The sequence below is a fragment of the Sorex araneus genome, chromosome X (genome assembly GCF_027595985.1).
Source record: "Sorex araneus isolate mSorAra2 chromosome X, mSorAra2.pri, whole genome shotgun sequence".
NCBI lineage: Eukaryota > Metazoa > Chordata > Mammalia > Eulipotyphla > Soricidae > Sorex > Sorex araneus.
Genome location: NC_073313.1, coordinates 252,485,944 through 252,512,342, shown reverse-complemented (window position 1 = coordinate 252,512,342; position 26,399 = coordinate 252,485,944). Strand labels below are relative to the sequence as shown.

At 63.4% G+C, this 26,399-nt stretch overlaps 1 protein-coding gene across 1 annotated transcript; it reads right to left on the bottom strand.

The window, feature by feature from the left end:
- Window positions 1-112: 112 nt before the first annotated feature.
- Window positions 113-26,173, bottom strand: ASIC4 (acid sensing ion channel subunit family member 4). The gene is made up of 10 exons (XM_004617131.2): window positions 25,064-26,173; window positions 6,016-6,160; window positions 5,807-5,934; window positions 5,493-5,655; window positions 5,013-5,069; window positions 3,216-3,369; window positions 1,467-1,558; window positions 1,305-1,384; window positions 989-1,093; window positions 113-851 (listed from the first exon to the last, which is right to left on the bottom strand). The coding sequence occupies exons 1-10, from the start codon at window positions 25,643-25,645 to the stop codon at window positions 738-740; spliced, it is 1,620 nt and encodes a 539-aa protein (XP_004617188.1). The 5' UTR covers window positions 25,646-26,173; the 3' UTR covers window positions 113-737.
- Window positions 26,174-26,399: the final 226 nt, after the last annotated feature.

The following is a 26,399-nucleotide window of genomic DNA, read 5'->3' as shown; positions in this document are numbered from 1 at the left end:
AAGTTTGCTGCTGCCAGCGAGAAGCACGTGGTAGCTGGCTGGTGCGGGAGGGGGCTGGGCTCAGTTCCCTACACCCCCATCCCCTACATCCCCACCCCACCTCCAGCCCCCGGGTTCACGCCAGGCCTCTGGCCCCGGCACTTGCTCGGCCGCACTCACACAGAGAATTCTTTATGCCTCTTTATTCCCGACTCTGGCAGCGGCTGTGTAACGCCCGAGGCCCGCCTCCCCCACCCCCAGGTTCATCCGAGGTCTGGCCCACCCTCGCAGGCCTGCTCCCCGGAATGGGTCTCGGGGCCAGGCGGTGGCTACCAGGGGCTTTGGGAGCTGGGCCAGGCCTGCTGGGCCCCCCACTCCCCCTGCCCAAAGGGGAACTGGGCCTGGAGAGGGGCAGGGGGGAGAACCCGCCCAGCGACCCTGGGGTCAGCCCTCTCCTGCTCCCGGTGGGGTCCTGGCTCTGCCTGAACCCCCCGCCCCGCACCACCATAGTCCCACCCACCTTCTATGTCTGCACCCCACCCCCACCCCGTGCTCCCCAATATTTACAGATGTACAGAGGCCTCACCTGGCTGGGTGGGCCGTGCCCTCCCCCTCTCCACACCCCCCGACCCTACTGGGGCTCACACTCCAGCGTGGGTGCAAGAATGTGGGCAGGGACCCCCATGCAGGGGGTCCCGAGAGCTGGAGCAGGGGGAGACTTGGGGGTCCCGGGAGGGCCTCTCGGGTGTAGCACCGTCCTAGCAGGCGAAGTCCTCGAAGAGGCCCCCGGGGGCCCCATGCGGGTGGTGGTGGTTGGGGAGCAGGCCGCTGGCGCCCCCGCCTTCCGCTCGGCCCCGGCTGGGACAGGGACTCTGCAAGGTGAGGGAGCAGCATTAAAGCGACTTCTGCCACCACCCAGCCTCCCTGTGGGTGCTCCCCGCAGCCCCTCCTGTCCCCAAAACAGGAAGCCGGGAACCCCAGTCCGGAGAAGACGGTGGCTGGGCCGCACCTGATCCTTCAGCTCCTGCAGCCCCAGGGTGGAGATGCCCCCAGTGGACGTCCGCAGGGGGGTCTTGGGGCGCCTCCAGGCCCGCTTGAGTCGATCCCAGGACACCTAGGGGTTTGGGAAAGGTGGGTGAGAGAAGCGGGCCTGCCCCAGCAATCTTCAGGGAGGTCCGGCCGGCACCCCACCCGCCCCTCTCCCCACCCGCCTCAGGTCTTTCAAACTGCCGGGGTCCCTGGCCACCCTCGGGCCCCTCAGCCTTGCCTCCACCCTGGGCCCTGGTCTCGGCCGCCCCCGCCGCACCCCAGGCCGGGCCCCTTGCCTCGTAGATATAGTCCAGGATCTCCAGCAGGGTGAGGAAACTGGCCCCGATGAACAGGCCCATCTGCCCGCCGAGGTCTCCTGGAGGGCAGCACACGAGCAGGTCAGCGGGGGCGGCCAGCTGGCCCCCCCCACCCCAGGGCCAGGCCGGGACGGGTCTCACCCAGCAGGGCCGAGAGGCCGTAGGCTGCCCGCTGCTCCATGGCCTCCGAAGTCAAAGCTTCAAAAAAGATGTCCAGGACCAGGAAGTTCTCCCTGCAGACACAGGAACGGGGCCCGCTGTGTGGGGGGTGGGGGGCGCCTGCCTGAGGAGGGGGCTGGCAGCAGGGGGCCATCCCCCAGGGCATACCCCAGGGCAGGCCCAGACCCCATCTGGCCTGCCCTGGTGTCCCCCTCACACTTCCGGCTGCCCCCAGGCCTCCTGTCGGAGGGTGAGCGAGCATCCACCCGCCTCTCCGCTCCAGCTCCGTCGGGGCTGCCTGTCTCCCAGCGTCCACTCCAGGCTCCTGTCCCGGACCCTGGAACCTGCCGCAGAATCTCGCCGTGCAGCCGCCTTCCTCGGGGGTTCTCTCCCTAGGGTGCTCCTCTCTCCCCTCCCAACCACCCGACATCGAGGCCCCCCCAGGCCAAGCTCGAATCTTCCCAGTCCTGCAGGCACCCGGGGTCATGCACACACGGGGGTGAGGGGTTCTTGTCTCCTCCAGGGGTGGTCCCGCCCAGCAGATGCCACCTGGTCTTGGTCATGACAGCCCGGCTACGGCCCCACGGCCCCATGCCACCTGCCCTGCCCACACTGTGGTTCACCTTCTTCCGTCCTTCCCTTGCTTCCTCCCCCTCGGCCCCTCAGTCACCTGACCACGTGGGCACCACCCCCATGGCGGGGGGAGAAGGGCACACGAGCAGGGGGGTCTAAACAGTGTGCAAGGGTGGGCTTCCTGTGGGAGCTCCAGGGAACAGCCTGACCAGAGCATGGCCCAGAGGTGCCGGGAAGGACAGGTGGGGGGTCAGCAGTGGACACGGGTGATGGCCTTTCCCAGCTGAAGAATCGGACTAAGCACGATGCAGAGCACGTCCAGCCTCCAGCAGGCTCACGGAGGGTGGCCTTCAGCTCATACCCACACACGCCATGCACATATTACCACACAGCACACATCACAAATACCACACACCGGATATACCATACACACCAGTTATACTATATACAGCGTGCATATTTCTACCACAAATACCACACGCTTGTACCACACACTATATATACCATACACCACCAGTACACATACCATGTATACCACACACCACACATATCATACGCTGCATATCCCATACACATCACATGCCACACAGACCATACATTCTACATGTACCACACACACCACATATACCACACCACATGTAACACATTCTACATATACCACACACCATGTATACCACACAGTATATATGCCACCCACTGTATATGCCATCCACCACATATGCCACATGCCACATATGCCACACACTATATATACCACACACCACATATCACAATCACAATCATGATTACGAAATCCCATTAATCGTCGATTTCTCGAGCGGGCTCAGTAACCTCTCCACTCGTCCTTTCCCTGAGATCTTAGAAGTCTCTCTCGACTCGGCCTTCCCAACGATGTCGCACTGGAGGCTCTTTCAGGGTCAGGGGAATGAGATCCAGCTCCTTACTGGCTTGAGCATATGGATACACCAGGGGAAGCTTACAAGGCTGTCCCATGGGGGCAGGAAACTCTCAGAAGCTTGCCAGTTTCTCCCAGAGGGAGAAGCAGGCTACAAGATATTGAGACACCACATATACCACATTATATATATATATATATATGCCACCCTATATCTCACAAATGCATACTTAAGTATCGAACATGCATCCACAAACACATACCTTATGTAGGTCTCGTTGCGGTTGTACTTCCTTGCCAGGTAGCGCGCAGAGCCCCTGTTGGGGATCTTGACCATGGAGATTTCTTTCCCATAGCGGGTCAGGTTACAAGGGGTGGGGCAGAAACACGGGCCCCCGGAGCCTCCGCCCAAGGAGTCTGCAACCCAGAGGCACCAGCTGCAGCTGTGGGGGTGGGGTGCGGGTGGGGAGGGTCCCTCCGGCTGCGGGAGGAGGCACGCCCCACCCCAGCACTATATCTGCAGGCGATGGGCTGGGACCAGGTTGCATGCGTGCAAGGCAAGTCTTGCTGTACTATCGCTCCGGCCCCATCTTTCTTCTCTTTTCACAGGGTGAGTTTGAGCCCATACCCTGCGGTGCTCGGGAGTCCTTCCTTGCAGGGCTCGGGGCACCCTCTGCGGTGCTGGGCATCGGACTGGGGCTGGCCGTGGGCAAGACAAGCGCTTTACCCTCTGCCCTGTCCCTCCAGCCCCACATTCACCTATTTCTTCTCTAAGCACTCTCTGCTCACTCCCAGCCTCCGTGCCCACTCAGATGGCAAGACGCTCCTTACTGTCACCTGGTCTCCTGCCTCACCTGCCTCATCAGCGCCCCTGCTGGCTCCTCAGCGCCCCCTGCTGGCCCATCAGTGCCCCTGCTGGCTCGTCAGCGCCCCCTGCTGCCTCAACAGCGCCCCTGCTGGCTCGTCAGCGCCCCCTGCTGGCCTGGCCGCAGCTGCTGCTGGCTTGGCCCAGCCACAGCCCTCTCAGCGTGGACCAGCACGCTCCCTCCGGCCACACTGGGGAACCTGACCCCTCCTGCCCTGGCTGACTGCTCCGCCTCCTTCAAGTCTCAGCTGGGGGGGAGAAAAGACTCCTGGTTGTCTCTGGCATCTCCCCATCCCATGTGACTCCCTGAGACCTACACATACACCTGTTTCTCTTTCTTTTTGTTTGTTTTTTTGTTTGTTTGGGGTCACACCCGGCAATGCTCAGGGGCTACTCCCAAATCTTCACTCGGGAATTAGTCCTGGCAGTGCTCAGGGGACCATATGGGATGTCGGGGAATCGAACCCGGGTTGGCCCCCTTCCAGTCTCGGCTTTTCCTCCCTGCCCACTTCAACCCTCTGCACCTTCCCCAGTAGCACGGCCCTGCAGCCTTGTCGTATCTTAAACTGTGGATGAGTCAGTCCACAGCACTGCCTGTCCATCAGGGAATCTCACTGTCCACCAGCACCGGCTGTGAGCACCCAGAGAGTGGGTGGGTGGATGAATGGGTGAGTGAACAAATGACTGCGCCGATGCCTGCCTGCCTGCCTGCCTGCCTGGATACATGAGGAGCTGAATGAACAAACGAGTAAACAAATGACCGAGTAAATGAATGCGTGAGTAGATGAATGAACAAATGACTGAATGAATGCACACGTGAAAGGATGAGTAGATGAATGAGCGAACGCAGATGGGGCAAAACCCCTGGGGTTTGCTGCGCCCCCACTGACAGCCAGCAACGTTGATTTCCTCTCGTCACCTCCTCCGGGAAGATAACTGGCGCTTGGCTGCAGAGCCGAGCTCACTTGCTAAACGGAGAAGCCCGGCTCTCCCCTCCCTCCCTTCCGAGTTCTCTGCAACCCCTCCCCGCTACCTCCACTTACCCAAGTGTCCCCACCTACAGAGGTCCTAGACCCCTCCGCAGAGGTAGGGGAGGAATACCCCCAGGGAATGTCCTGGAAGGGGAGAGGGGCCCGGGGGACCGAGGGATGACGTGAAGGGTGGGGAGGTGGGGACGGAGGCGAGTGACACCCACCCAGCGCGTGGTCCGCACACTCAATGTAGATGTTGGGCGGGCAGATGGTCTCGTTGCCTGAAAGGAGAAAAGATTCTTTCCAGCGCTCGGTGGCTCCTTCCCTCACTTTCCCCAAGGCGGTGCCCACCTGCTGCACCCAGAGGGGTGGGGGGGTGTCTCCCAGAGGTACCCCAGGCCCATGCAAGCGCACACGGGAACCCCATCACACACACCTGCAGCTACGAAGGAAAGCGTACACGTGTGTAGAAGCGCGCAGACACGCACGCGCAACTGCGTGCCGGTGTTTGCACCCTGCACAGGGCTCCCCCAGGGAGTAACTTACGGGTGTAACTTACGGGAGGGCGTAGAGGGAGGGACTGAGCAAGCGCGCATGCGCACACTGACGCTCAGCGGCAGAGGCGCGGCACGTGGCTGGTTATGAGCAGCGCTGGGCTGGGGGCGGGGGGCGGGGGGCAGGTCCCGGCGCCGCAGGGTGCCCACCTGGCATGTGCACCATCCGGCAGTGGCAGCGCTGCAGCACGGCCTCCTTCTCACAGCGCAGCCGGCAGGCAGACACGCTGTAGGCCGAGTAGCCCTGGAGCTCGGGCTCCCGCTGCCCGCTCTCTGCCCGGCAGTTGCCCCAGGGCCGGGGCAGGTAGGTCAGCTGTCGAGGGGGCGCGGAGGGGGGGCCGTTCACGTCCAGGAGCCCCACCAGCCCTCTAGGTCTGTGGGAGAGCTGGAGGGGGGGGCGGCGGGGAGAGGGACGCTTCCCTAGGACACCCCTCCCCGCGCCGCGCCCAGGGCGAGGGGCTGACCCGCTGCTCCTGGCAGGACACGAAGGTCTGGAAGCCCGGGGACACGCCGAAGCCCAGCTGGTGGATGTAAGGGGGCTCCTCCTGGCTGTGGATCTGCACGCGGATACCGGCCTCAAACGACGTCTCGTCTGCAAAGCGGGAGGCCAGCGTGGACACCCAGGCCCCGCCCCGCGGCGCCCTGCCCCGCCCCCCCCCGCCCACATGCGTACTTGTCTCTCTCCAGATGGGCAGGTACTCCTCCTGCTGGATGTCCAGCATGATCTCCAGGCCACTGCCCATGCCCCCCGCGCGGCTGGGCAGCGAGCTCTGTGGGTCCGCGTTGAAGGTGTAACACTTCCCATAGCGAGTGTAGACCTGGAGAGGCGGGAGGGGGGATGGAAGGAGGGACTGAAACAGCTCCTTGAGTTTTGGGGTTCCCTCTCCACTCTCCCCACCACACACATACACCAAGGGCCACCAGACCTGCCTGGACAGCCCAGGCCCCTGGTTTCTCCCAGACTCCATCTTTTCTACTTATTAAAGGACACCTCCAGGGCCCGGAGTGACCAACTAAGGAACCGTACAACAGCTGATGTGTCTGATCCCTGGCACCACATATGCTCTTCCAACCACTGCCAGGAGTGACCCCTGAGAACCACACACACACACACACACACACACACACACACACGCACACACACACACCAGGGCCAGAGATTTTTGCTCACACACACACACACGCACATGTACACACACATGCACATGCATACACACATGCACGTGTGCACACCTGCAGGGCCAGAGATTTGAACCAGCTATGCACCTGGAAGCCCCGGTTCCGTCCCTTGCATCACCTGGTCCTCCAAGAACTGCCACGAGTGACCCTTAGCACTGAGCCTCAACTCGCCCCCCAGGACCTCCAAGTGTGGCCCCAAACCCCAAAACCCAAACCATATTCTCCGTTTCACCACAGCAATGGCTGAACTCCTGATGCCTTCCCAAATCCCACCCCACCCCACGCCCCTCTGAATAGGAAACCCCAGTGTATCCCATCTGTCCCCCAAATTTCCTTCTGCCTCACCCTTCCGTTCAAGCAGCTGTTGCAGGAGAATCTACCCCCAAAAATCTATTTATGGGGGGCTGGAGTGATAGCACAGCGGGTAGGGCGTTTGCCTTGCACGTGGCCGACCCTGGTTCAAATCCCAGCATTCCATATGGTCCCCTGAGCACCGCCAGGAGTAATTCCTGAGTGCAGAGCCAGGAGTAACCCCTGTGCATCGCCAGGTGTGACCCAAAAACTAAAAAAAAAAAAATCTATTTATGTGTTTCTTTTCCTTTGACTTTCTGTTTTCCTTTTTTCTTGGTTTTGGGACCACACCCAGGGTTGCTCCAAGTCCCACTCCTGGCGGGACTTGGGGGACCCTGTGGATTGGGATTGTGCCAGGGATTGGACCCCGATCGACTGCGTACAAGGCAAGTGCCCTGCCCACTGTCCTAGCGTGCCAATCCTTCAGATCTATTTAGAATCCAATTTAGAATCCACTTCACTTTCCCTCGAATCTCAGGCCTCAGCCCTCAGCCCCTTCCACCTGGCCTTGGCAAGCAGGCGCCTGATTTCGGTCCCGCCTCACTTCCGGTCTCTCCCTCCAGGCCATGCCCACAGCTACAGCGCGAGGGTTGGACGAGTCTCTCGCCGGTTTATTTCCCAGAACCTCAAGCCAAACGCCTCTCCTGCAGCCGGAAGGTGTCCAGGGATGGGATCCTTACCTCTCCATCCCCAACCCTGGGGACAAATCCAGACTCAGGGATCTGCCTGCCTACTAGGTCTTTGCTCATCCAGGCCTCCTCCCCTGGAATACCCCTCCCCACCATCACACGTACACAACAGTTAACTGCTTTTATTAGGGGGTGTGGGGTGGGTTATACTGAGCTCTGCTCAGGGGTTATTTCTGGATCTGTGCTCAGGAGCGACCCCTGGCGGTGATCTATGGAACAACTCGGGTTGCAACTTCTCAGAAGCGCGCAGGACAAGTGCTTTCGCCTCTCTAGGGATGCTGATTGCCTTTTGTACGCCTCAGCCTACGGGCTCCTCCTACAGCACTGTCGCACTGTCCTCCCGTTGTTCATCGATTTGCTCGAGGGGGCACCAGTAACGTCTCCATCGTGAGACTTGTTGTTACTGTTTCTGGCATATCGGATACGCCAAGGGTAGCTTGCCAGGCTCTGCGGTGCGGGTGGGATACTCTCGGTAGCTTGCCGGGCTCTCCGAGAGGGACGGAGGAATCGAACCCGGGTCGGCTGCGTGCAAGGCAAACGCCCTACCCGCTGTGCTCTCGCTCCAGCCCTCCTCCAAACAATCTCTCCTCCTACAGATGCAACTCAAAACACACGTCCACACTATCCCCCTCCAGAGGGGGGCCCGTCTCGCGCGGGTTGCTGCTGCGCTCAGAGTAACAAGCTCTGCGATGATCCTGTCCATCTATCTCCTTGCTTGACGCCCATCGCTCCCAGCCTATGAAGAGTGGACGCCGAGTTTAGAAGCAGGGCGCCTGTTTCGTGTCCCCAGCCTCTGGCCGGGGGGCAGGGGGGGAGGAAGGGGGGGGCCCAGCACTCTGGTTCCTGCGGCACCAAGCCCCCCTCTCCCTTTTCCCGCCGCGGCGAGTTCTCCGAAATGGTCAGCAGATGGCGCTGGAGTCCCGGAGATGCCCGCGGACGCTCCCGCGGGCTGGAGCAGGTGTGGGGAGGTAAGGAGGGAGGGAGTGAAGGAGGGAGGGAGGGGCGGAGGCAAGTCTCCCCCTCCTGCGAGGCTCACCCCACAGAGACCAGCCCCTGGGTCAAATCCATCACAGGCAGCACCTTCCCTGCGGGCAGGGGGTCGCGCACTCAATCACTCTCTCCAGCTCTCCCGCCCCTCTGCTAGGGAACGTTTTCACACTGGTTACAGCCTCAGGAAAGGCAGGACGCCAGCCTGTCACAGGGAAAGGGGGGTGGGCAGCTTCCCGGGGCTGGGCCTGGGCAGAACGAATGGTGGGAGCTCAGAGTTGTAAGAACTGGGGTGTGGGGGTGGGCGGCAGTGATATTGATGTGGACCGGGTCGGGAGGGTTGTGGCCCCTTGGACCTCCCATCCCTGAGGGTCTTCGACCACCTTGGATCCCTCCAAAGAAAACCACAGGCGTCCCGAGCACTGTGGGGCTTCCTGCTGGGCTCTGGGGCCAGGTAGGTCTCAGGAGTTGGGTTGCTACAGAGGAACTCTCGGCAGCTCAAACCGCAAGTCACCGATGGGGTAGGTGACACGGGGACAGAACCTCAGCGGTCCCCAGGTGTCCCCAGGTGGGCAGAGACAGCTCCTCCCCCACCCCCCAGTCGCTTAATCTTCCTCCTCCTCCTCCTCCTCCTCCCCCTTTGAGCCCTCTCAGCTGCTGAGGGCCAGAACTCTTTGGTTTTTGGTTTTTGTCTGGGGGCCACACCCGGCTGTGCTCCCGGCCCACTCCAAGAGGGGTTTGGGGACCATATGGAGTGCGGGGGATGGGGGAGGTCAAACCTGCGTGGGCCAGGCCTGGATCCTGCCCCTCGGTGTGGTGTGGGCAGGCATGGGCATCGCTGGCCCTTCCACGCCCTTCCTTCTGCCCTCGTGCCCTGTGCCTAGTGCTCTCAGCAGCCCTCCCCACCCCCGCCCCCAGCCCCTCCTACAGCTGAGGGAGCCGAGAGGGGCCCCATATCCCAGGGCCCCACACGGGCCCTTCCCAGACTGGGCCGCACACCAGATACTCGGAACTTGTTCACCCGCAGACTCGGGATCAGGAGCTGTTTGGGGGGCTTCCCTCGGAGTCCTGTGAGTATAACGGCCTCCGGGTCCCTCGGCCGAGATAAGGGTGCGGAACCTTGGGCCCTTGCTCAGGTAAAACGGGCCCCAGAAAAAAGGGGAACATAAAGGGATAAAATTCTGGGGTGTTGGGGGCTGGAGCGATAGTACAGCGGGTAGGGCGTTTGCCTTGCACGCGGCTAACCTGGGTTCGATTCCCAGCATCCCATAGGGTCCCCTGAGCACCGCCAGGAGTAATTCCTGAGTGCATGAGCCAGGAGTAACCCCTGAGCATTGACACGTGGGGACCACTGAGGTTCTGTCCCTGTGAGTGTCACCTACCCAAAACAGAAAAAAAAAAGATTCTGGGGTGCCCTGTGAGATGTCCGGGAAGGCGGCTGCGGGGAGCATCCAAGTATTACTCCCAAATCTCAAAGCACCGACCCTCCTCCATTTTAAGCCAAGAAGATGCTAGAATCAGCTTTTGCTGACGCAAGTCCCTTTTGAGCTTACGCTCCAGTTGAGAGACTAAACAGGGCCCGGCTGCAGAAGGGACGGCGGGGGGTGGGGCGGGGCGAGCTGCTTATTCATGACCCCCCCCACCTTGGGGCACAGCGCCTCTGCCTCTGCTGTGCCCTGACCTTAGGCACGGCCAGTCTCCCCACAGCTCACCCCGGGGGCTGGGCACCGTCTTGGCACCTCAGAAGGCCACCGAACAGGGCAGGATGGGGAAGGAATGAAGAAGGGTGAAATGGAAGTGTCCTATCGGGGTGGCCGGTAGGACTCTTGCCTTGGACGTGGCTGGCCCAGTTTCAACCCTCAGCACCCGGCGTAGTCCCTGAGTGCAGAGACAGGAGAAAGCCCCGAGCAGATGGAGCGTGGTGTCACCACCCCGAAACACACACACACACACACACACACACACACACACAGTGACTAATCATCCCCCCTTTGGGTCCTTCCTGTGCTGGCCATCTCGCCGTCTTCTCTCCCTGTTAAATACAGGTGCCCCCTTCTCTCCCTGTTAAATACAGTGGGCCCAGAATACAGTGGGCCTGGAGCACAGCCGGGTGTGGCCCCCAGACAAATGACCGGGGGCCGCCCACAGTGGGAAAGTGACCCGGCTCAGCAAATGACAGCGGAGGGGGCAACCAGCTTTAGCTTCCTGCCAGAGTCAAGAGTCTTAGAAATTAGGGCTGGAGCGATAGCACGGCGGGTAGGGCGTTTGCCTTGCATGTGGCTGACCCGGGTTCGATTCTCAGCATCCCATAGGGTCCCCCAAGCACCGCCAGGAGTCATTCCTGAGTGCAGAGCTAGGAGTGACCCCTGTGCATCGCTGGGTGTGACCCAAAAAGGAAAAAAAAAAAAGAGTCTTAAAAATTCCAGGCTGGGGGCTGGAGCGATAGCACAGCGGGGAGGGTGTTTGCCTTGCATGCAGCCGGCCCGGGTTCGATTCCCAGCATCCCATAGGGTCCCCCGAGCACCGCCAGGAGTGATTCCTGAGTGCAGAGCCAGGAGTAACCCCTGTGCATCGCTGGGTGTGACCCAAAAAGGAAAAAAAATAAATTCCAGGCTGGGTTGTGGTCTGGTGGGGCCTCCAGCTCAGCCCTCCCTGAGGCCACCCGGCCAGATCCGAACCCAGCCCTCGGCAGGGCAGAACCAGCAGAGAAGGCCTCGCCCCGCTGACTCTGGGCGGTGGGGAGGAGGGGTTAGCTCCGGGCACCCTGGGAGGAAGGTCTGCTCTGCTGAACCCGCTCTGCAGGGGACAGGCAGGCCGGCCTGGCGAAGCCGGCTGCCCGCACAGCGAGGTCAGGCCCGATGGCCGGGCAGCGCAGACCGTTGCCCCGGAGACGGCCCCCGGGCCAGGCGGCTGTGGCGGGCGCAGCCGCCGGATCCTAAGTGGCGGGACCCTGGTAGCAGCACAGCCTGCCGCGTCTTCCATGGCGACGGCACGGCTGCGAGACGCCAGGTCCCCTGGCTGTCCACTGCCGCTGCCCGAGGACTGGCCAGGGGCGGGGCGGGCACACCGGAGTGCCGGGGCGGGGCCGGCTCCGCGTCCCGCTGGGCCCTAACTGCTCCCCGCCCCCTCCCACACCGCTGGCCCGGGGCTGGCCAGTGGACGGTCAGCGAGGCCCCTTAGGGTGGCCTGGACTCTGGTCCCCACCCCCTCTGCTCCCCCCGACCTCAGCCTGTTTCTTGCGGCTCTTTCTAGCTTTTTTTTTTTTTTTTTTTGCTTTTTGGGTCACACCCCACGATGCTCAGGGCTGACTCCTGGCTCTGCACTCAGGAATCATCCCTGGAGGGCAGTGCTCAGGGGACCCTATGGGATGCTGGGAATCAAACCCGGGTCAACTGCGTGCAAGGCAAATGCCCTCCCCGCTGTGCTATCACTCCAGCCTCAATACTGAAATTATTTCATTTTTTTGTTTGTTTGTTTTTTGCTTTTTGGGTCACACCCGGCGATGCACAGGGGTCACTCCTAGCTCTGCACTCAGGAATTATCCCTGGCGGTGCTCAAGGGACCATATGGGTTGCTGGGAATTTTTAACCTTGGTCGGCCGCGTGCAAGGCAAACGCCCTACCTGCTGTGCTATTGCTCCAGCCCCTTTTTTCTAGCTTTCTGATCTGTCCCGAGACTCGTGGCCCAGGGGGGCTTCCGTGCCTCTGGCCTTCCAGACCTCCCACCCTTCCTCTGTCCGTCCGGGCCTCTGTCTTTCCGTCTCCTACCCCCCTGCCCTCATTTTCTAGGCTTCTCTCCTGTGCACTGTCCCCTCTGTCACTCCCTTAGCTCCATCTCTGTCTCCCCCACCCCCCCCACCGAGAGATTTTGCCCCAATCCTAAGGATTTCCTGCCCCCACCACCCGGCACCCCTGTCCCGGGCTCCTCCCCTTCGTCCTCCCTTCACCTCCCCCAGACCCCGACCCAGACAGCGGCTCTGGCTCCCTCAGTTCCATCTATCCAGAGTGTCCAGAGCGCCCAGGTCCAGGCCAGCTTCTGCCCTCCCCCACCCCCACCCCTCCCTACCGTGGTGGGGGCGCCCTCGAGGTTAACAGGCAATTAGCGAGGCCGGGGCTCAGCGCCCGCCCGGGGTGGGGGAGGGCCCGGGGCCAGCGGGAGATAAGAAGCCGGCGGGAGCGGGGCCGAGGCCGGGCTAATCCCGCTGCTAATCTGAGCGTGGGCTTTATCGCCTCTGCCTTCTGGGCGCCCTGGCGCTGCCAAGGCCCCGCGTCCGTCCCCGCCGTTCCCACGGCAGCTTCATCCCCCCCAAATTCCATCAGCCCCCCCTTCCCTCTCCAGTCCCCGCGCTGCCTTTCACTCGGGGCCATTGGCATGAACCCGCCTGACCCCACAGGGCGGGGAGAGTCCGAGTGGGCCGGGAGAAAGAAGGGTGTCACTGGATCACCCCAGCCTGTGCCTAGCACCCCGGGGGGTGGACAGCTCCAGGCCCCAGTTCTGCTCCAGGTTGGCCCAAAGGCCCATCCTCAAAACCTCTCTCTCCTCTCTCCCACCCCAGCACAGAGGAAAGAAGACACAGGGCTGGGGGCGGTGCGGGGGTCCCAGATCCACTCACTTCTCTGCTCGGGGACTCCCCCACGCCCCCTTTCGCTCTCCCCTCCTGCCATGGGCGTGGCACAAGGGCACACTGCATAAAAGCAGCTGCAGAATCAAGGGCCACGGCCCGGCCGGCCCGCAGGGCACTTGCCTTGCACGCGGCCGACCTGGGTTCTATTTCCAGCCCCCCACAAGATCCCCCCACCCCAAACACCTCCAGGAGCAATCTCCGAGCACAGAGCCAGGATTGGATTAAGCCCTGATGAGCACTGCTGGGTGAGGCAAAAAAAAAAAAAAGAAAAAGGTGGCAAAATCAGAACCGGAACCCAGCTGCCCTCCACCACCAGCCTGGGCAGCCCCTGCCCGGACCTCCCCCTGGTTTCAGTCCCAGAGCCACCACGGGCAGCCCGGCAACAACGCGATTAGTGGTGATTTATTGGCTTCCCCCGCCCTGACTCTGCATCTGTCAGGGGGCAGGGTCCCGGCTGGGCTGTTTTGCGGGTGGTTGTCAGTCTCTGAGGACATGGATGAGTGGGTGCAGGAGGCCCGGCAGGGGAGGGGAGGGGGGTTGGTTAGGGTCTAGCTGGGGGGTGGGTCTGATGTGGGCAAGTATCCTGGCCTTCATCACGCAGGGAAAGGGGCACCCACTGTGTGTGGCTTGGGGCCCACAGCTAACAGGGAATCCAGGGGTCCCGCCAGAGGTGCCCTGGGAATGTGTGCAGGGCTGGGGTTGAACCCGGGCCACCTGCCCACGAAGCCTGCACTCAGCGGGGTGAGGGTCCCCCTCCCCCCAGCCTGGGGAGCATATATTTGATTTATTATTTATGGCAGGGAGATTGGCTGGAATGGGCCTTCCCCGGCAGGGGTCGCTCCTGGCTCTGCACTCTGGAAGGAATCGCTCCGGAAGTGCTCTGGAGCCCACACACGGTGCTGGGGATTGAAACTGAGTCTGGCTGCACGGAGGCGAGCATCTTTGGTCCTTGCTGTTTGCTTTGGGGCCAAACCTGGAGGTGCCCAGGGCTTACTCTTGGCTCGGTGCTCAGGACTTACTCCTGGCTCTGTGCTCAGGGCTTACTCCTGGCTCTGTGCTCAGGGCTTACTCCTGGCTCTGTGCTCAGGGCTTACTCCTGGAGGGGCCCCGGGGGACAAAATGTGAGTCCCCTCTGGTCCCCTTCAAGGCCAGCTTCTTCACCCCAGTACTCTCTCTCCTGCCCCAGGGACCTGGATTTAATCCTAAGAGATCAAACCCTGGCGGCGGGGGGGGGGGGGGGGGGTCAGAGTCAGTGCGGTGGGGAGGGGGTGTGCCTTGCAATGGGACATCCCAGATGGTCCTTGAGCCACTCCCTCCCCGCCCCCCGCAGGAGTGATCCCTGAGCACAGAGCCAGGAGTATAAACCCTGAGCACCTCCATGTGTGCATCTCCATAAAAATAAATAAATAACACCATCCTGGTCAAGATCCTGACCGCTCTGGGTGTGTGAGTCAACTGCTCTGGGCTTCGGAGTGTCACTGCATCAAGGAGAATCGCCAGTTCCTTCTCCTGAGGACTTGGAGGGGGGGAGGGGGCAGCGTAAGGCTGCCACGAAGGAAGGCGGGAGGAGGGGGCTGCAGCGCCTGGGTCCCCCCGGGGCCCCGTGCTCCTCTCAGTCCCAAGCCCCCAGGACAGCGTGACCCTGGGCAGCTGCCCCTCCATCCCACCCCCCCCCCCCAGCTTGGAAGAGATACCGCGTGTCTCCGGCTGCAGCCCCGCAGCCGTGAAAGCCCGGCCTTCCCGCCAGGCCCGCGCTGGCTGCGGGACTCAGACAGAGCCATTTAACCTCCCTGACCCTCCATTTTCATCTATTAAATGGGAATAATAGCAGGCACCCCTCGGAGGTGTTATGAGGGAAAAGGACCATGTACATTGTCCTGCCATGGCGAACATTTATTTAGTGTTTACTCTTGCCAGGCGCGGGGCTAAGCACTTGATATAAATTAACTCCTTTGTCCCGGAGGCCTCTTATCATCGCCGTTTCCAGACAGGATCCTGGAAGCCCCGGGAGAGGAAGGAGGCGCCAGGATCGGGCCACAGAGCGGGTGCGGGGGGCAGCACCCACATGCACCAACGCCGGCCTGGGCCCCACCCGGAGCGTGCCCGAAAGGACAGCTCAGACGTGAGCCCAGAACAGAGGACATCGGCTATGGGGGGTGCTGCCCCGCTGCGGAGGCATTCATTCATTCATTCATTCATTCATTCACTCACTCATAAAGTGTCAAGTGAGTTGAATAGCAGGTAAGGTGATGGCCTTGCTCCTGGCTGACCCGAGTTCGAATCTCTGGCACACCTAAGGTCCCCACAAACACCTCTGGGAGTGACCCCTGAGCACAGAGGCAGCAGGAGTAAGCCTGAGCACTGGTGCATGAGTCCGCCGAGCATCATAAGATTAAAAAGTATTCGTTGTGGGGCAAGGCAGATGGCTCAAAGGGCTGGAGCGGAAGCTCTGTCTGTCTTCCGAATGAGGGACAGCGCTGGGAGTGAGCACCAAGCAAGGAGTCTCTGGGTGGACACAGCAGTACTCAGTGAGGGTCCAGAGGAGATAGGACAGAAGGCACAGCGCTTGCCTTGCATGAGGTGGCCTGGATTCAATCCCCAGCACCCCATGTGGTCTCCTGAGCACTGACACCAGGTGTGGCCCAAAAGCCAAACAGAAAAAGTGCTCAGTGAGCAGCTACTCTGAGCTGTGGAGGATTTGGGGGAACAGCCCACCAAACCCAACAGTCCCACCGGGCCTGAGAGACAGCCCTGGTTTTGCTTGCAGCCAACTGGGGTTAGATTCCATGGCACTGGGTACAGTCCTGCCCAGAGAGATCCCCGAGCACTGTTGGGTGTGGCCAGAACACAACTCTCCAACCAGACACAAAACCCCAGCAGCTGCGAAGGCAGCAGCTGCACCAGAGCGGGACACCAGAGCGGGACGCCCGGGCAAGTCCTCCGGCAGCGGGGCCCGAGGGCACACCGGGCAGACCCCCTAACCCTCCCATGGCGACCAGCTTGGTGAGTCGGTGTGGGTTCCCCAGACTTCAGGCCTGTCTGCCAGGACCACCGCTCCCCAGCCCCAAGCCTGAGGCAGGCCCTGGCCCGCGAGTTTGTTCAAATGTGAATGTGGGAGCCCAGGAGAAGGCGCATCCTCTGAGCAAGGTCTAGGGCAGGACCCTGAGCCAGAGAGCCAGGCAGAGTTTGGGGCCCTGTTTCCTGGGGGAGGGGGTGTGGCCTCCAGGAGGAGGGGGAGGAGGAAGAGGAAGAGGGAGGAAAAGAAAGAAGGAGGAAGAGGAAGAAGGAGGAAGAAGGAGGAGGAAGAGGAAGGAGAAGGAAGAGGAAGAAGGAGGAAGATGAAGGTAGAGGAAGAAGGAGGAAGAGGAAGGAGGAGGAAGAGGAAGAAGGAGGAAGATGAAGGTAGAGGAAGAAGGAGGAAGAGGAATGAGGAGGAGGAAGATGAAGATAGAGGAAGGAGGAGGAGGAAAGAGGAGGAAGAGAAGGAAGATGAAGAGGAAGAGGAAGGAGAAGGAGGAGGAAGATGAAGAAGAGCAAGAAGAAGGAGGAGGAGGAGGAAGAAGGAGGAAAGCAGAAGAGGAGGAAGAGAAGGAAGAGGAAGAGGAAGCAGAAGGAGGAGGAAGATGAAGAAGAGCAAGAAGAAGAAGGAGGAGGAAGAGGAAAATTAAGATAGAGGAAGAGAGAGGAGGAGGAGGAGGAGGAAGATGAAGAGCAAGAAGAAGGAGGAGGAGGAGGAGGAGAAGGAGACGACAGACTTGTGACGTCAGGGGTTGCTTGGGTCTTAACACCGGGGAAGCCCATTTTCCAGGCGGGAACGCTGTTCTCTCCCCGGGCGTCTGGGTCACCCCCGGCGGTGCGCAGGGCGCGTGGCGGGGCTCGGGGGACCCTCGGCGGTGCTGGGATCGCACCGGCCGGGCTGGCAGCCTGCAGGAGCGAGCGCCTTCCCCGCCACCCGCGCCCTGGGCTGGGTTCCAGGTGGGCACGTTTATGAATCGGGCACCAGAGAGTCGCGCGCCCCCTCCCCACCCCCCAGCCGGGCGTCTCGCGTGTGCGTGTGCAGGTGGCGGGGGGCGGCGCGCCTCCAGGGGGCCGCACCCCCTGGCCGCTCCCCGCGCCGCGCGCCCCTCGGCCCGCGGGGCAGGCATCCATCAGCGCGCGCGGGCGCCCACCCCGCTGGCTCCCCGCGCCGCGCCTCTCCTCCCCGGCTCGGCCTCATTTGCATTCCCCCGGCTCCCGGCTCCCCGGCAAAGTGACCTCCGCACGCCGGGCGCCAGCGGCATCCTCGGCGGAGGGGGGACACCAGCGCGCGCCGGGTGCCGGTGCCGGGTGCCGGGTGCGGGCGTGCGAGCCCCGACGGCGCCCCGGGTAACCCCGGGCCGGCCCCTGGCGCGCGGGACCGTCGCGGTCCTGGGGAGGGATTCGAACCCGCGGACGGGGAGAGCCTCGGCGGGGCGGGCCGGGGCGGGGGTGGGGTGTGGAGCTCCAAGTCAGGCGGGCCGCGCTGGTCGGTCCAGACAGACGGAACCGGCTTCTGGGCACCTGGGGCTCTCCACATACCTGTTCCGCCCCCCCTTCCCCAATCAGAGGGGCCACGCCTCGGGGGCAGCAGCTTCGGGGTCCCCCAACCCTGCGTGGGTGGGTGGATGGGTGTGTGTGTGTTGGGGGGGCGCGGGCAGCCCCTTGGCCCCGAGCCCCTGGCCGCCCAGCCGCGGCCCCTCCCCCCGTTTGGTATTTACACCTTTCACACATTTGTAAGCTATTATCCTGTCCACGCTTAGTCACCGCCGAGCCAAGCGCCACGGATTTAGCTCCTTTAATCTTTCCTCCTAAATCAATCCTCCATTTCCCCTTAATCATCCCGTGCCTCGGCGCTGAACTCTTCGCTGCAGCAGCCCTGGACCCGGGCCGCTGGCACCGCGCCCCCTCCGGCCCCGCGCGCGCCGGGCTGTCCCAAGGGCATGGTGCATCTGTGGGGGAGCCGGGAACGGGCAGGAGTGGGGCTCAGGGAAGAAGTACAGGTGGCCCCCTCCCTTGGCTGGAGAATGCACCCCACTCCCCCCTGGCTCTGCCTTCCCAGCCCCCCTTCACCTGGGAGGGTGCTAAGCCCTGAGCCCGCAACACCCTGAATCCAAACCACAGGTCCCCCCCCCCCCCCCCCCCGCCTACACATACACACACCCAGGCCCCCTGACTGCCCTTCCCGCTGCTGCTGGGAGCCCCCAGCCATCACCGCCCCGGGCACCCCATCCCTTCCCGACTGCCTGTCCGCTGTCTCCAGCTCGCTTCGCTCATCCCTCTCCACTCCGCGCCACGGGAGGAGCTGGGAGCTCCTGGTGGTCCCCCCATCACGGGTCTCCGGGGGCCCCCCAGTTCCCGCACCCCCTTCTTCCTGCACCCAGTCCCTGACAGAGGTCGCCCTGCCACCACCAGAGGGAGCACATGCCTCCACCCGCCCCCCCCCCACCTCCACCAGAGCTGAGGGCAGGGGTGGGGGTCCAGGAAGGAGCACTGCAGGGGAGAAAGAGGGGAGCAGAGGAGAAAGGGGGCGGACAGGAGGGGGCGTGGGGGCCATTTCTTCCCATGCTAATCAGCATCTTCCGGCAGTGCCCTGAGAAGCGGAGTGATAATGAGCCCGGCTCGGGGCTGATTCCTGATTAATGAAGAGGCCGCAGGGCTGCTGAGTGGGCCCGCGTGGGCCCCTCCCGAGCGCCCTCCCTGCTGCCCTGCCCTTGGCAGCCGGGCCACCATGCCACTCAGATCCCCACCCTCCCCTCCCCCACCCACAGGGCCCAGAGTGGCCTGCCTTGGCGGGGGGGGGGGGATGGGGGGGTATCAGGGGGGTTCAGGACCAGTCTTTTGTTAAAATCGAGAAACGTTTTCATTTAAAGAACGCCGGCTCCACACCTCTGTGATAGATGAGAAGGTGCCGCCCCCAGCCCAGCCCCGGGCAGCCAGGAGAGGGGGACGCTTGGGGCTAAGCTTCCGGGCCCCCAGAGAGTTGGGACAGTGGGCGGGCCGCATGCCTCGCACACGACTGAGCTGGCACTCCACATGGCCCCCTGAGCCGGCCAGGAGTGAGACCTGAGCGCAGAGCCAGAAGTAAGGCCTGGGCCCCCGGAAGGTATAACCCGGCCCCGGATAAACAAACAGAAAGAAGCAGCAGTTGCGGCCGGAGCAATAACACAGTGGGGAGGACATCTGCCTTGCTCACAGCAAACCCAGGTTCCAGCCCGGGCGGCATCCCATAGGGGCCCCCAAGAACCACCAGGAGTGATTCCTGAGTGCAGAGCCAGGAGGAACCCCTGAGCATCATCGGGTGTGACCCAAAAAGCCAAAAAAAAAAAAAAAAAGGAAGAAGAAGAAGAAGAAGCAGAAGTAGCTGCTTCTGGGGGTTCGGGGTGCAGGGGGGGAAGCAATCTTCTGTCCTCAGACCCCACCTCACCCCTACTTCCTACCCAACCTGTGGACCAAAGGTCCACCTCCTCGAGAGCAGACAGACCCAGAGCAGAGAGAGCCGGAGGGGTGGGGCTGGGCGGGAGGTATCCCCCTGGGAGGTAAGTTCCACGGAGGGGACCCCCCCCCCTCCTGAATTCAGAGGGGCATGGCGCAGACCCCTGGAGCTGATGGTGCCCCTGGGCTGGAGCTGGGGTGGGCTGGGGGGCGGGGAGCACGGTTCTGCTCCCCCCCCCACCCGGCTCAGAGCTGTCCTGGCAGGCGTCTGGGGCGAGGCTGGCCGCGGAGGGAGGAGGGCAGAGCGGGGGACTGCCCAGCTGGAAGAGGCCTCGTCTAATTGTGCCTGATTAGTAGAGAGGAAGAGAACAGGGCGAGTGATTAATAGGCGCGGCAGTCACCAGCGCGTGGGGAGGGCAAGCGGGGAGGGGCGGAAGCGGTGCCATGCCCACAGGTCCCCGGCCACCTGTCCCTGCACTGGCTGCTCGGGTCCTCCCCCCCCCCCAGCTCTGAGCACCCCACCCTGAGGGGCTGGGTTCTGCTTCCTCGGGGATCCCCCCTCACTTCTGCCCTCCCCCCACCACCACCTCCATTTTCAAGTCCTGGGGACAATGGGAGGGGGCTGGAGCGAGAGCCCAGCAGGTAGGGTGTTTGCCTTGCACACGGCCGACCCGGATTCGATTCCTCCGTCCCTCGTGGAGAGCCCGGCAAGCTACCGAGAGCATCCCGCCTGCACGGCAGAGCCTGGCAAGCTCCCTGTGGCGTATTTGATATGCCAAAAACAGTCACAACAAGTCTCACCATGGAGATGTTACTGGTGTCCGCTCTAGCAAATGGATGAACAATGGGATGACAGTGACAGTGACAGTGGGGACAATGGGAGAGTTAAGACCGAGCTTTCCCAAAAGGCCAGGCGGGGTCCTGCCTGCTGAGCAGCAAAAGTATGTCTGCTCAGGCGCTGTCCCTGTCCCCATGCTGTCCCTGCACCTGGGCTGTGTCCTCAGTTCACCCTGGACCCTCAGCCTGGAGCAGGAAGCTCAGGGCCAGCCCGAAGCGACGCCTTGGACCCTCGAGTCTGGTTGGCTGCAGTCCCTCGCCCGGCCCTGCTCTTCCCAAGCGTCCCAACCCGTTCTCAGGGCCCCCGAGAGCCACACTGTCCAGCAGGCGCCCCGCACATGCCACGGTGCTTGGAAAGTCCTTCCCCTAGTTGCAGCTGTCACACCTGGGCCCTCCGTCACTGGCAGGGCAGGTGACAGGCGTGCGGGGCCGCGTGGGGCTGGATCTTTGTGAGGGATTCTTGGGTGGGACCCCACCAGCAGAGTGGGATATGGGCTCTCTGGCACATGAGCTGGTATGGGGGAGCCGGTGAGCATGGGGAGTGCTGGGGTCACACAGAGAGCACAGGCTTGGGGTCTGAGGATGAAGAGCCGGAAGTGGTGGGGGGGCGGGGGATGGCCAGGTGCGGGTAGAGGACAGGGTTCTTGCTGGGAGCAGCTGGACGGAGGCTATCCTAGCCCGGAGTGTCGGTGCTGAGGGCTGGAGGGACAGGACAGCAGTTAAGAAGATACCTGTTAGGGCTGGAGTGATAGTACAGCAGGTAGGGCATTTGCCTTGCACACGGCTGACCTGGGTTCAATCCCCGGCATCCCAAATGGTGCCCCCAGCACGCCAGGAGTAATTCCTGAGTGCAGAGCCAGGAGTAGCCCCTGAGCATCGCTGAATGTGACCCAAAAAGGAAAAAAAAGTAGAAGGAGAAGGAAAAGGAGAAGGAGAAGAAGGAGGAGAAGGAGAAGGAGAAGGAGAAGGAGAAGGAGAAGGAGAAGGAGAAGAAGAAGAAGAAGAAGAAGAAGAAGAAGAAGAAGAAGAAGAAGAAGAAGAAGAAGAAGAGGAGGAGGAGGAGGAGGAGGAGGAGGAGGAGGAGGAAGAGGAAGAAGAAGACACTTGCCTTGCATACTCTTGACCCGAGTTCAATTCCCAGCACCCCATGTGCTTCCCCCCAGCCCCTGAGCACTGCTAGGAGTGAGCCTGGAGCACAGAGCCAAGAGGCGGTCCTGAGCACCGCCAGGTGTGCCCCCCCCCACACACACACACATACATTAGACAGAAGTGCTGAGGGCACCGCTCCACGCTGGGCTCCGGACTCACCCTCTCAGCCCATGTGACCCCAGAACCCCCTAGGTCCTGCTCTTGGAGTCAAAGAACTTCAGAAACAGACAGGGCGGGAGCCTGCGGGACTTCTCCAAGGCTAAGCGGGGACCGTGCCCAGGACCCACACCTGCCCTGGGAGAGGCAGCGGTTGAGCCCGAGAAGCCTGGGGGACCAGAGGGGCACCTGCCTCTCCGAGAGGGAGACGGGCTGGGGACACTGGTGCGGAGGGACTGGAAGGTGGAATGAAGCAGGAAGGAGAGAGCTGGGGGTGAGGTGAAGGAGTGCTTCCTTACTCCCAACCCAGCCCCCCCCAACCCTGTCCATCCTGTCTCTCCTCCCCTCACCCCTGCCACCCCTCCTCTGCCCAGCTGGCCCCATCCCTTAAGCCGCTCGCTCTCTCGCCCTGCGTGGCCTCTCCCGAACTCTCAGGCCCTCGCCCTGCAGGCTCACACCTGCCCCTTCTCCCCTGCCTTGCGGTGCTTCACTCTTGAGCACTGGGCAGAGCTGGGGCGTGTCCCAGCCCCGCACCTGTCCCACGGCTGGAGGACAAGCTCCCCCTCCCCGGGCAGCGAGGGCACCCCTAGAAGTGTGGATGGAGGCATCTGGAGGGTGTCGGGGTGTTGGGGGGGAACCCTTGGGAGCGTGGGGAGTGAGAGCGATGGCGTTGGTAAGAGAAGTGAGAGCAGGGGACCGGGGGAGGGTGCGTTACCCGGAGTAAAAATAGGCTGGAAAATGTGACATTTATTAACTCGGATTCCAGAGGAAAGGTCACGGCGGAATGGGGAGTGGGGAGGGGGAGGCCCGGAAAGCCACAGAAAACACCAAGAGCCCCTTCCCCGGGGCTGGTGCCACCGCCGACCCCCTCCTCCCGGGCCCCTGGCCGCTTCTCCCACGGTCCGTCCCTATTGCCAGATCACCACAGCGGCTCCCGGCCCGGGGTCCTCATCAGACACCACCCCCAACATGTTCCCTCTCATCTTGCAGTGCACCCCTAGTCTCCCCACTGCTCGGGGCCTTGGACCTCCCCCCGCCACCCATACCTGCAGCCCCAGAGAGCCAGGACCCAGGCCGGTGACATTCAGGGGATGTGGGGGTGCAGGGTGTCATGGGGGCTGGGATCTCGGCCAGGCAGGGCCGCTCCGGGGAGCAGAGCATTCTAGGGGGTCCCCGAGCCCCAATGCTTGCTCTGCTCCTCCACTCTTCCTGGTCCTGCCACGCCAGACCCAAGAACTTCCATCCTCCCCCTGCAGCCGCAGGTAAGAAAGGAACCGGGGCGGGGGCGGGGGGAGATTCTGCCCTTGCCCGCGCCCAGCCTGGGTCCGGGACTCCCTCTCAGAGGCCAGGCCGGGCACCCGCCTCCCTTCCCCACCTCCTCCTCCCTCTCCAGCTCTTCCTCCCACGGAGCTTTCCCCACTCCTCCACTCCCAACCTGCCAGGGGCAGTGCCGGGGTGGGGGCCTTGGCACGGCCGGTCCTGCTCCGGATACAGCTGGCTCCTGGTGTCCGCCCCAGTGGTGCCCGTGGGGCCTAGGCTCCGCTTCCTCCCAGGTGCCCGGGGATCGGAAAGGCCAGCAGCTTCACACTGTACACCCCACCTCCTCCCGGGGACGTTTCTTCTTTCGATCTGGGGGCCACACCCAGCTGTGCTCAGGACTTCCTCCTGGCTCTGTGTTCGGGGATCACACCTGGAGGAGCACTCGGGATGACGCGGATGGAACCCAAGTTGGCCGAGCGCGAGACCGTCTATGCCATCACTCCAGCCCCAAGAAAGCTGTGATTTTATCCTGGGGGGAGGGGGGTGGCTGGACGCAAGGCCAGTATCCCCCCCACCTTGTGGCACACACCTCTCCCTCCTGCCCTCCTGTTCCTTCCTGCAATTGCACCCAGCTCAGGCAGGAGGACCCCAGGCTGTGTGAGTGTGTGTGTGGGAGCTGGCTGGAGCCTGCACTTCTGGCCATACCGAGGCAGAGAGTGAATGAGAAGGTGTGTGTGCAGGGGGGGGTGGAGGGGAGTCGCTGGGACACTAGGGGGGGACACCCGCATATTGAGTCCTAAAGGTGGGCACTGCATCGTCCACATTGACGCCCTGTGTGTGCACTGCACAGGCAGCGGTGAGAAGGGTGAGAGAGGCGTGTGCGTGCGTGCACAGCACCGGCGTCCACTGTCAGGAAAGGCCAGGGGAACCCGGAAAAGTGTCCCCTGTGCCTGGGGGGGACCAATGGGGAGCCCCGAGACCGAGCGAGTGTGCCAGACACCCTCCGACTCTTCCCTCTGGGGACAGGTGTTCCCGTGAGGGCCCCTGGGGCCGATGCAGCTCCCCCGAGCGTGTGTGTTCAAACCGGGGGGCCAGTGGGTGGGCACCATGTGTGGGCACTGCCCAAGGGCACCAGCAAGCCCAGCGTGACCTCTGCTCTGGGCAGCTGAAAGCCAGGAACTGGGCCCGGTCCTGAGGGCTGGGGGTGGGCTCACGCGTGTCCCACCAGAGTGGTCGGCGGGCACCCGTCCCCGCATGGGTGGGCTGTGCGTGTGCATGCGTGTGTAAGTGTATGTGTGCATGTGTGTGCCCATGTGTGCTGGCCGCATGCAGGGGGCACGGGGGGACTCTCAGAGGAAGAGCCGGAGCCGGTAAAGGAGCTGTGAGAAGCGGCCGGAGGGGGAGGGAGGGGCCGCATGAAAGGGCGATGTGTGAGGGGCTGTGAAAGGGGGTGTGTGTGAGAGACACTGGCACCCAGTGTCCACCGAGACCGGCGCGAGCCGGCCTGCCGCGCGGGCCAGCTCTCCAGGGAGGCTGCTTGGAGCCCACCCCCCCCACCCCCCGACACACACACTCCGGGCCCCGCTCCCCTCACCCTCGCTCCCAGGGGGAAAGAGTCCAGGAGGCAGCGAGGAAAAAGGGAGCAAGAGAAAAGTGGGGAGATCAGCGGGGCCCGGGGTATGTGTTCCCTGCCAGCTGACCTAGCCTCGGGAGCCCCCCTGGGACCGACCACGGCAGGACCCTCGGCCCCCCGGAGTCTGGGCACTGCAGCAGAGCAGAAGGACTCGCCGCCACCATCACCACCAGGCGCCAGGGTAAGCCCCTGCGAGCAGCCCCTGCTCCACGGCGGGGAAGCCAGAGAGGGAAGCCCGGGGCTCCGTGGAGGTCTGAGGCCTGCCTCTGGTGGCGGCAGGAGGGGAAGCCCCACGGAGGGTGCCCCACGCCCCCTCCCCCCCAGCCCAGCCCAGCCCTGCCCAGCCCAGCCGCCCGCGCCAGCCTCCTGCCACCCCAGGCCGGGCGGGCCAGCTGGCGGGACTCACCACGGAGAAGTTGCTGGCGGAGCAGCGGTGGCCACTGAAGTTGCAGCTCTTGAGCATGTCAGCGAGCTGGTGGCCGGTGCGGTTGAGGATGTCCACCATGTCGGGCTCCGGGTAGCGCAGGCCGGCGGCCCGGTGCCCGTCCCGGTCCTTGGGGGGCAGCCCAGTGAGATTGGCCAGGTGGAAGATGTCAGCGTCGCTGAGCGCCGAGTGGCGGAAGCGGTTGATGTTGCAGAGGGTGACCGCCGGGAAGCCGGCCACGGGGGCCGGGACGGCGGGGTCCACGGCCACCAGGTGAGGCCGGGTCAGGTAGCCCCGGGCCAGGCCGGCCGCCTGGTACAGAAAAGCAGCCAGCGAGGTGAGGAGGGCGAGTGCCCACAGGGTCCGGCGCAGTCCGCGGGGGCCTGGGCCACAGGCCCGGGCCAGCCCGTGCAGGGTGCTGCTGCTGGCGAAGGTGGCCAGGTCCCGGGGCGCTGCTGCCCCCGGCGCGGCCCCCAGGAGGCTCTGCTCATCCCCTGCCTCCTTCTCCTTGGGTTTCGCATCCTCCTCTGCAAATTTGATTTTGCACACAATCTCGATCGGCATCTGGCCCTGGCTGCTGGGACCGGCCGGAGCCTCCCTGCCCTGTCCCCTCCCTGGCCAGCAGCCCCCGCCCCCCGCCCCACCACGCCGGTGCCCTCCGGAGCAGTGGCGGTGGTGGCAGCGCACAGCCGCTCGCTCTTCTAAACTCGGGGCAAGCGGGAGGAGGACGGGGCCCGGGGTGGGGGGCCGCCGGGGCGGGGGCGTCCGTCACTCCCACTCGCAGCCTCTCCTGCCGCCCGCCCGCCCGCTGCCGCCGCCGCCGCCGCCGCTGCCGCCGCCGCCGCTGTCTCTCTCCTCGATCGTCTCCTTGTGGCTTCCCTTATCAGCACCAGCACAGCTGTCAGCCCCTGCGTGTGTCCCTGCGAGCGAGCGAGGGAGCGAGGGAGCGAGCGCGGCTCTGCCACGCCGCGCAGCATGTGCTCGGAGCCCACCCCGCGCTTAATAATTCAGGACGTGTCAACAGCCGCTCACCCGCCCGGCCGGGGCGCCCGAGCCAGGCCCCTGCCCCCGCCGACGCGCCCCAAACTCTGTTGCACCCTGGCTACTCCTGGGGATCCCGCCCCCCTCCCTAAGCCGCCGCTGGCGCCTGGCCCCACTCCCTGGCCACTCCGGGGCGCAGTGCGCGACCCCCTCCCCACGGTCCCCCCAACTCTGCCACTCTTGGGGACCACCTCCCGGGAGGGGGCCGGCCAATGGAGACGCCCCCGCCTCCTGGTCCCCGGCGACTGTCCCTCAGCACCCAGCGGGTCCCTGACCC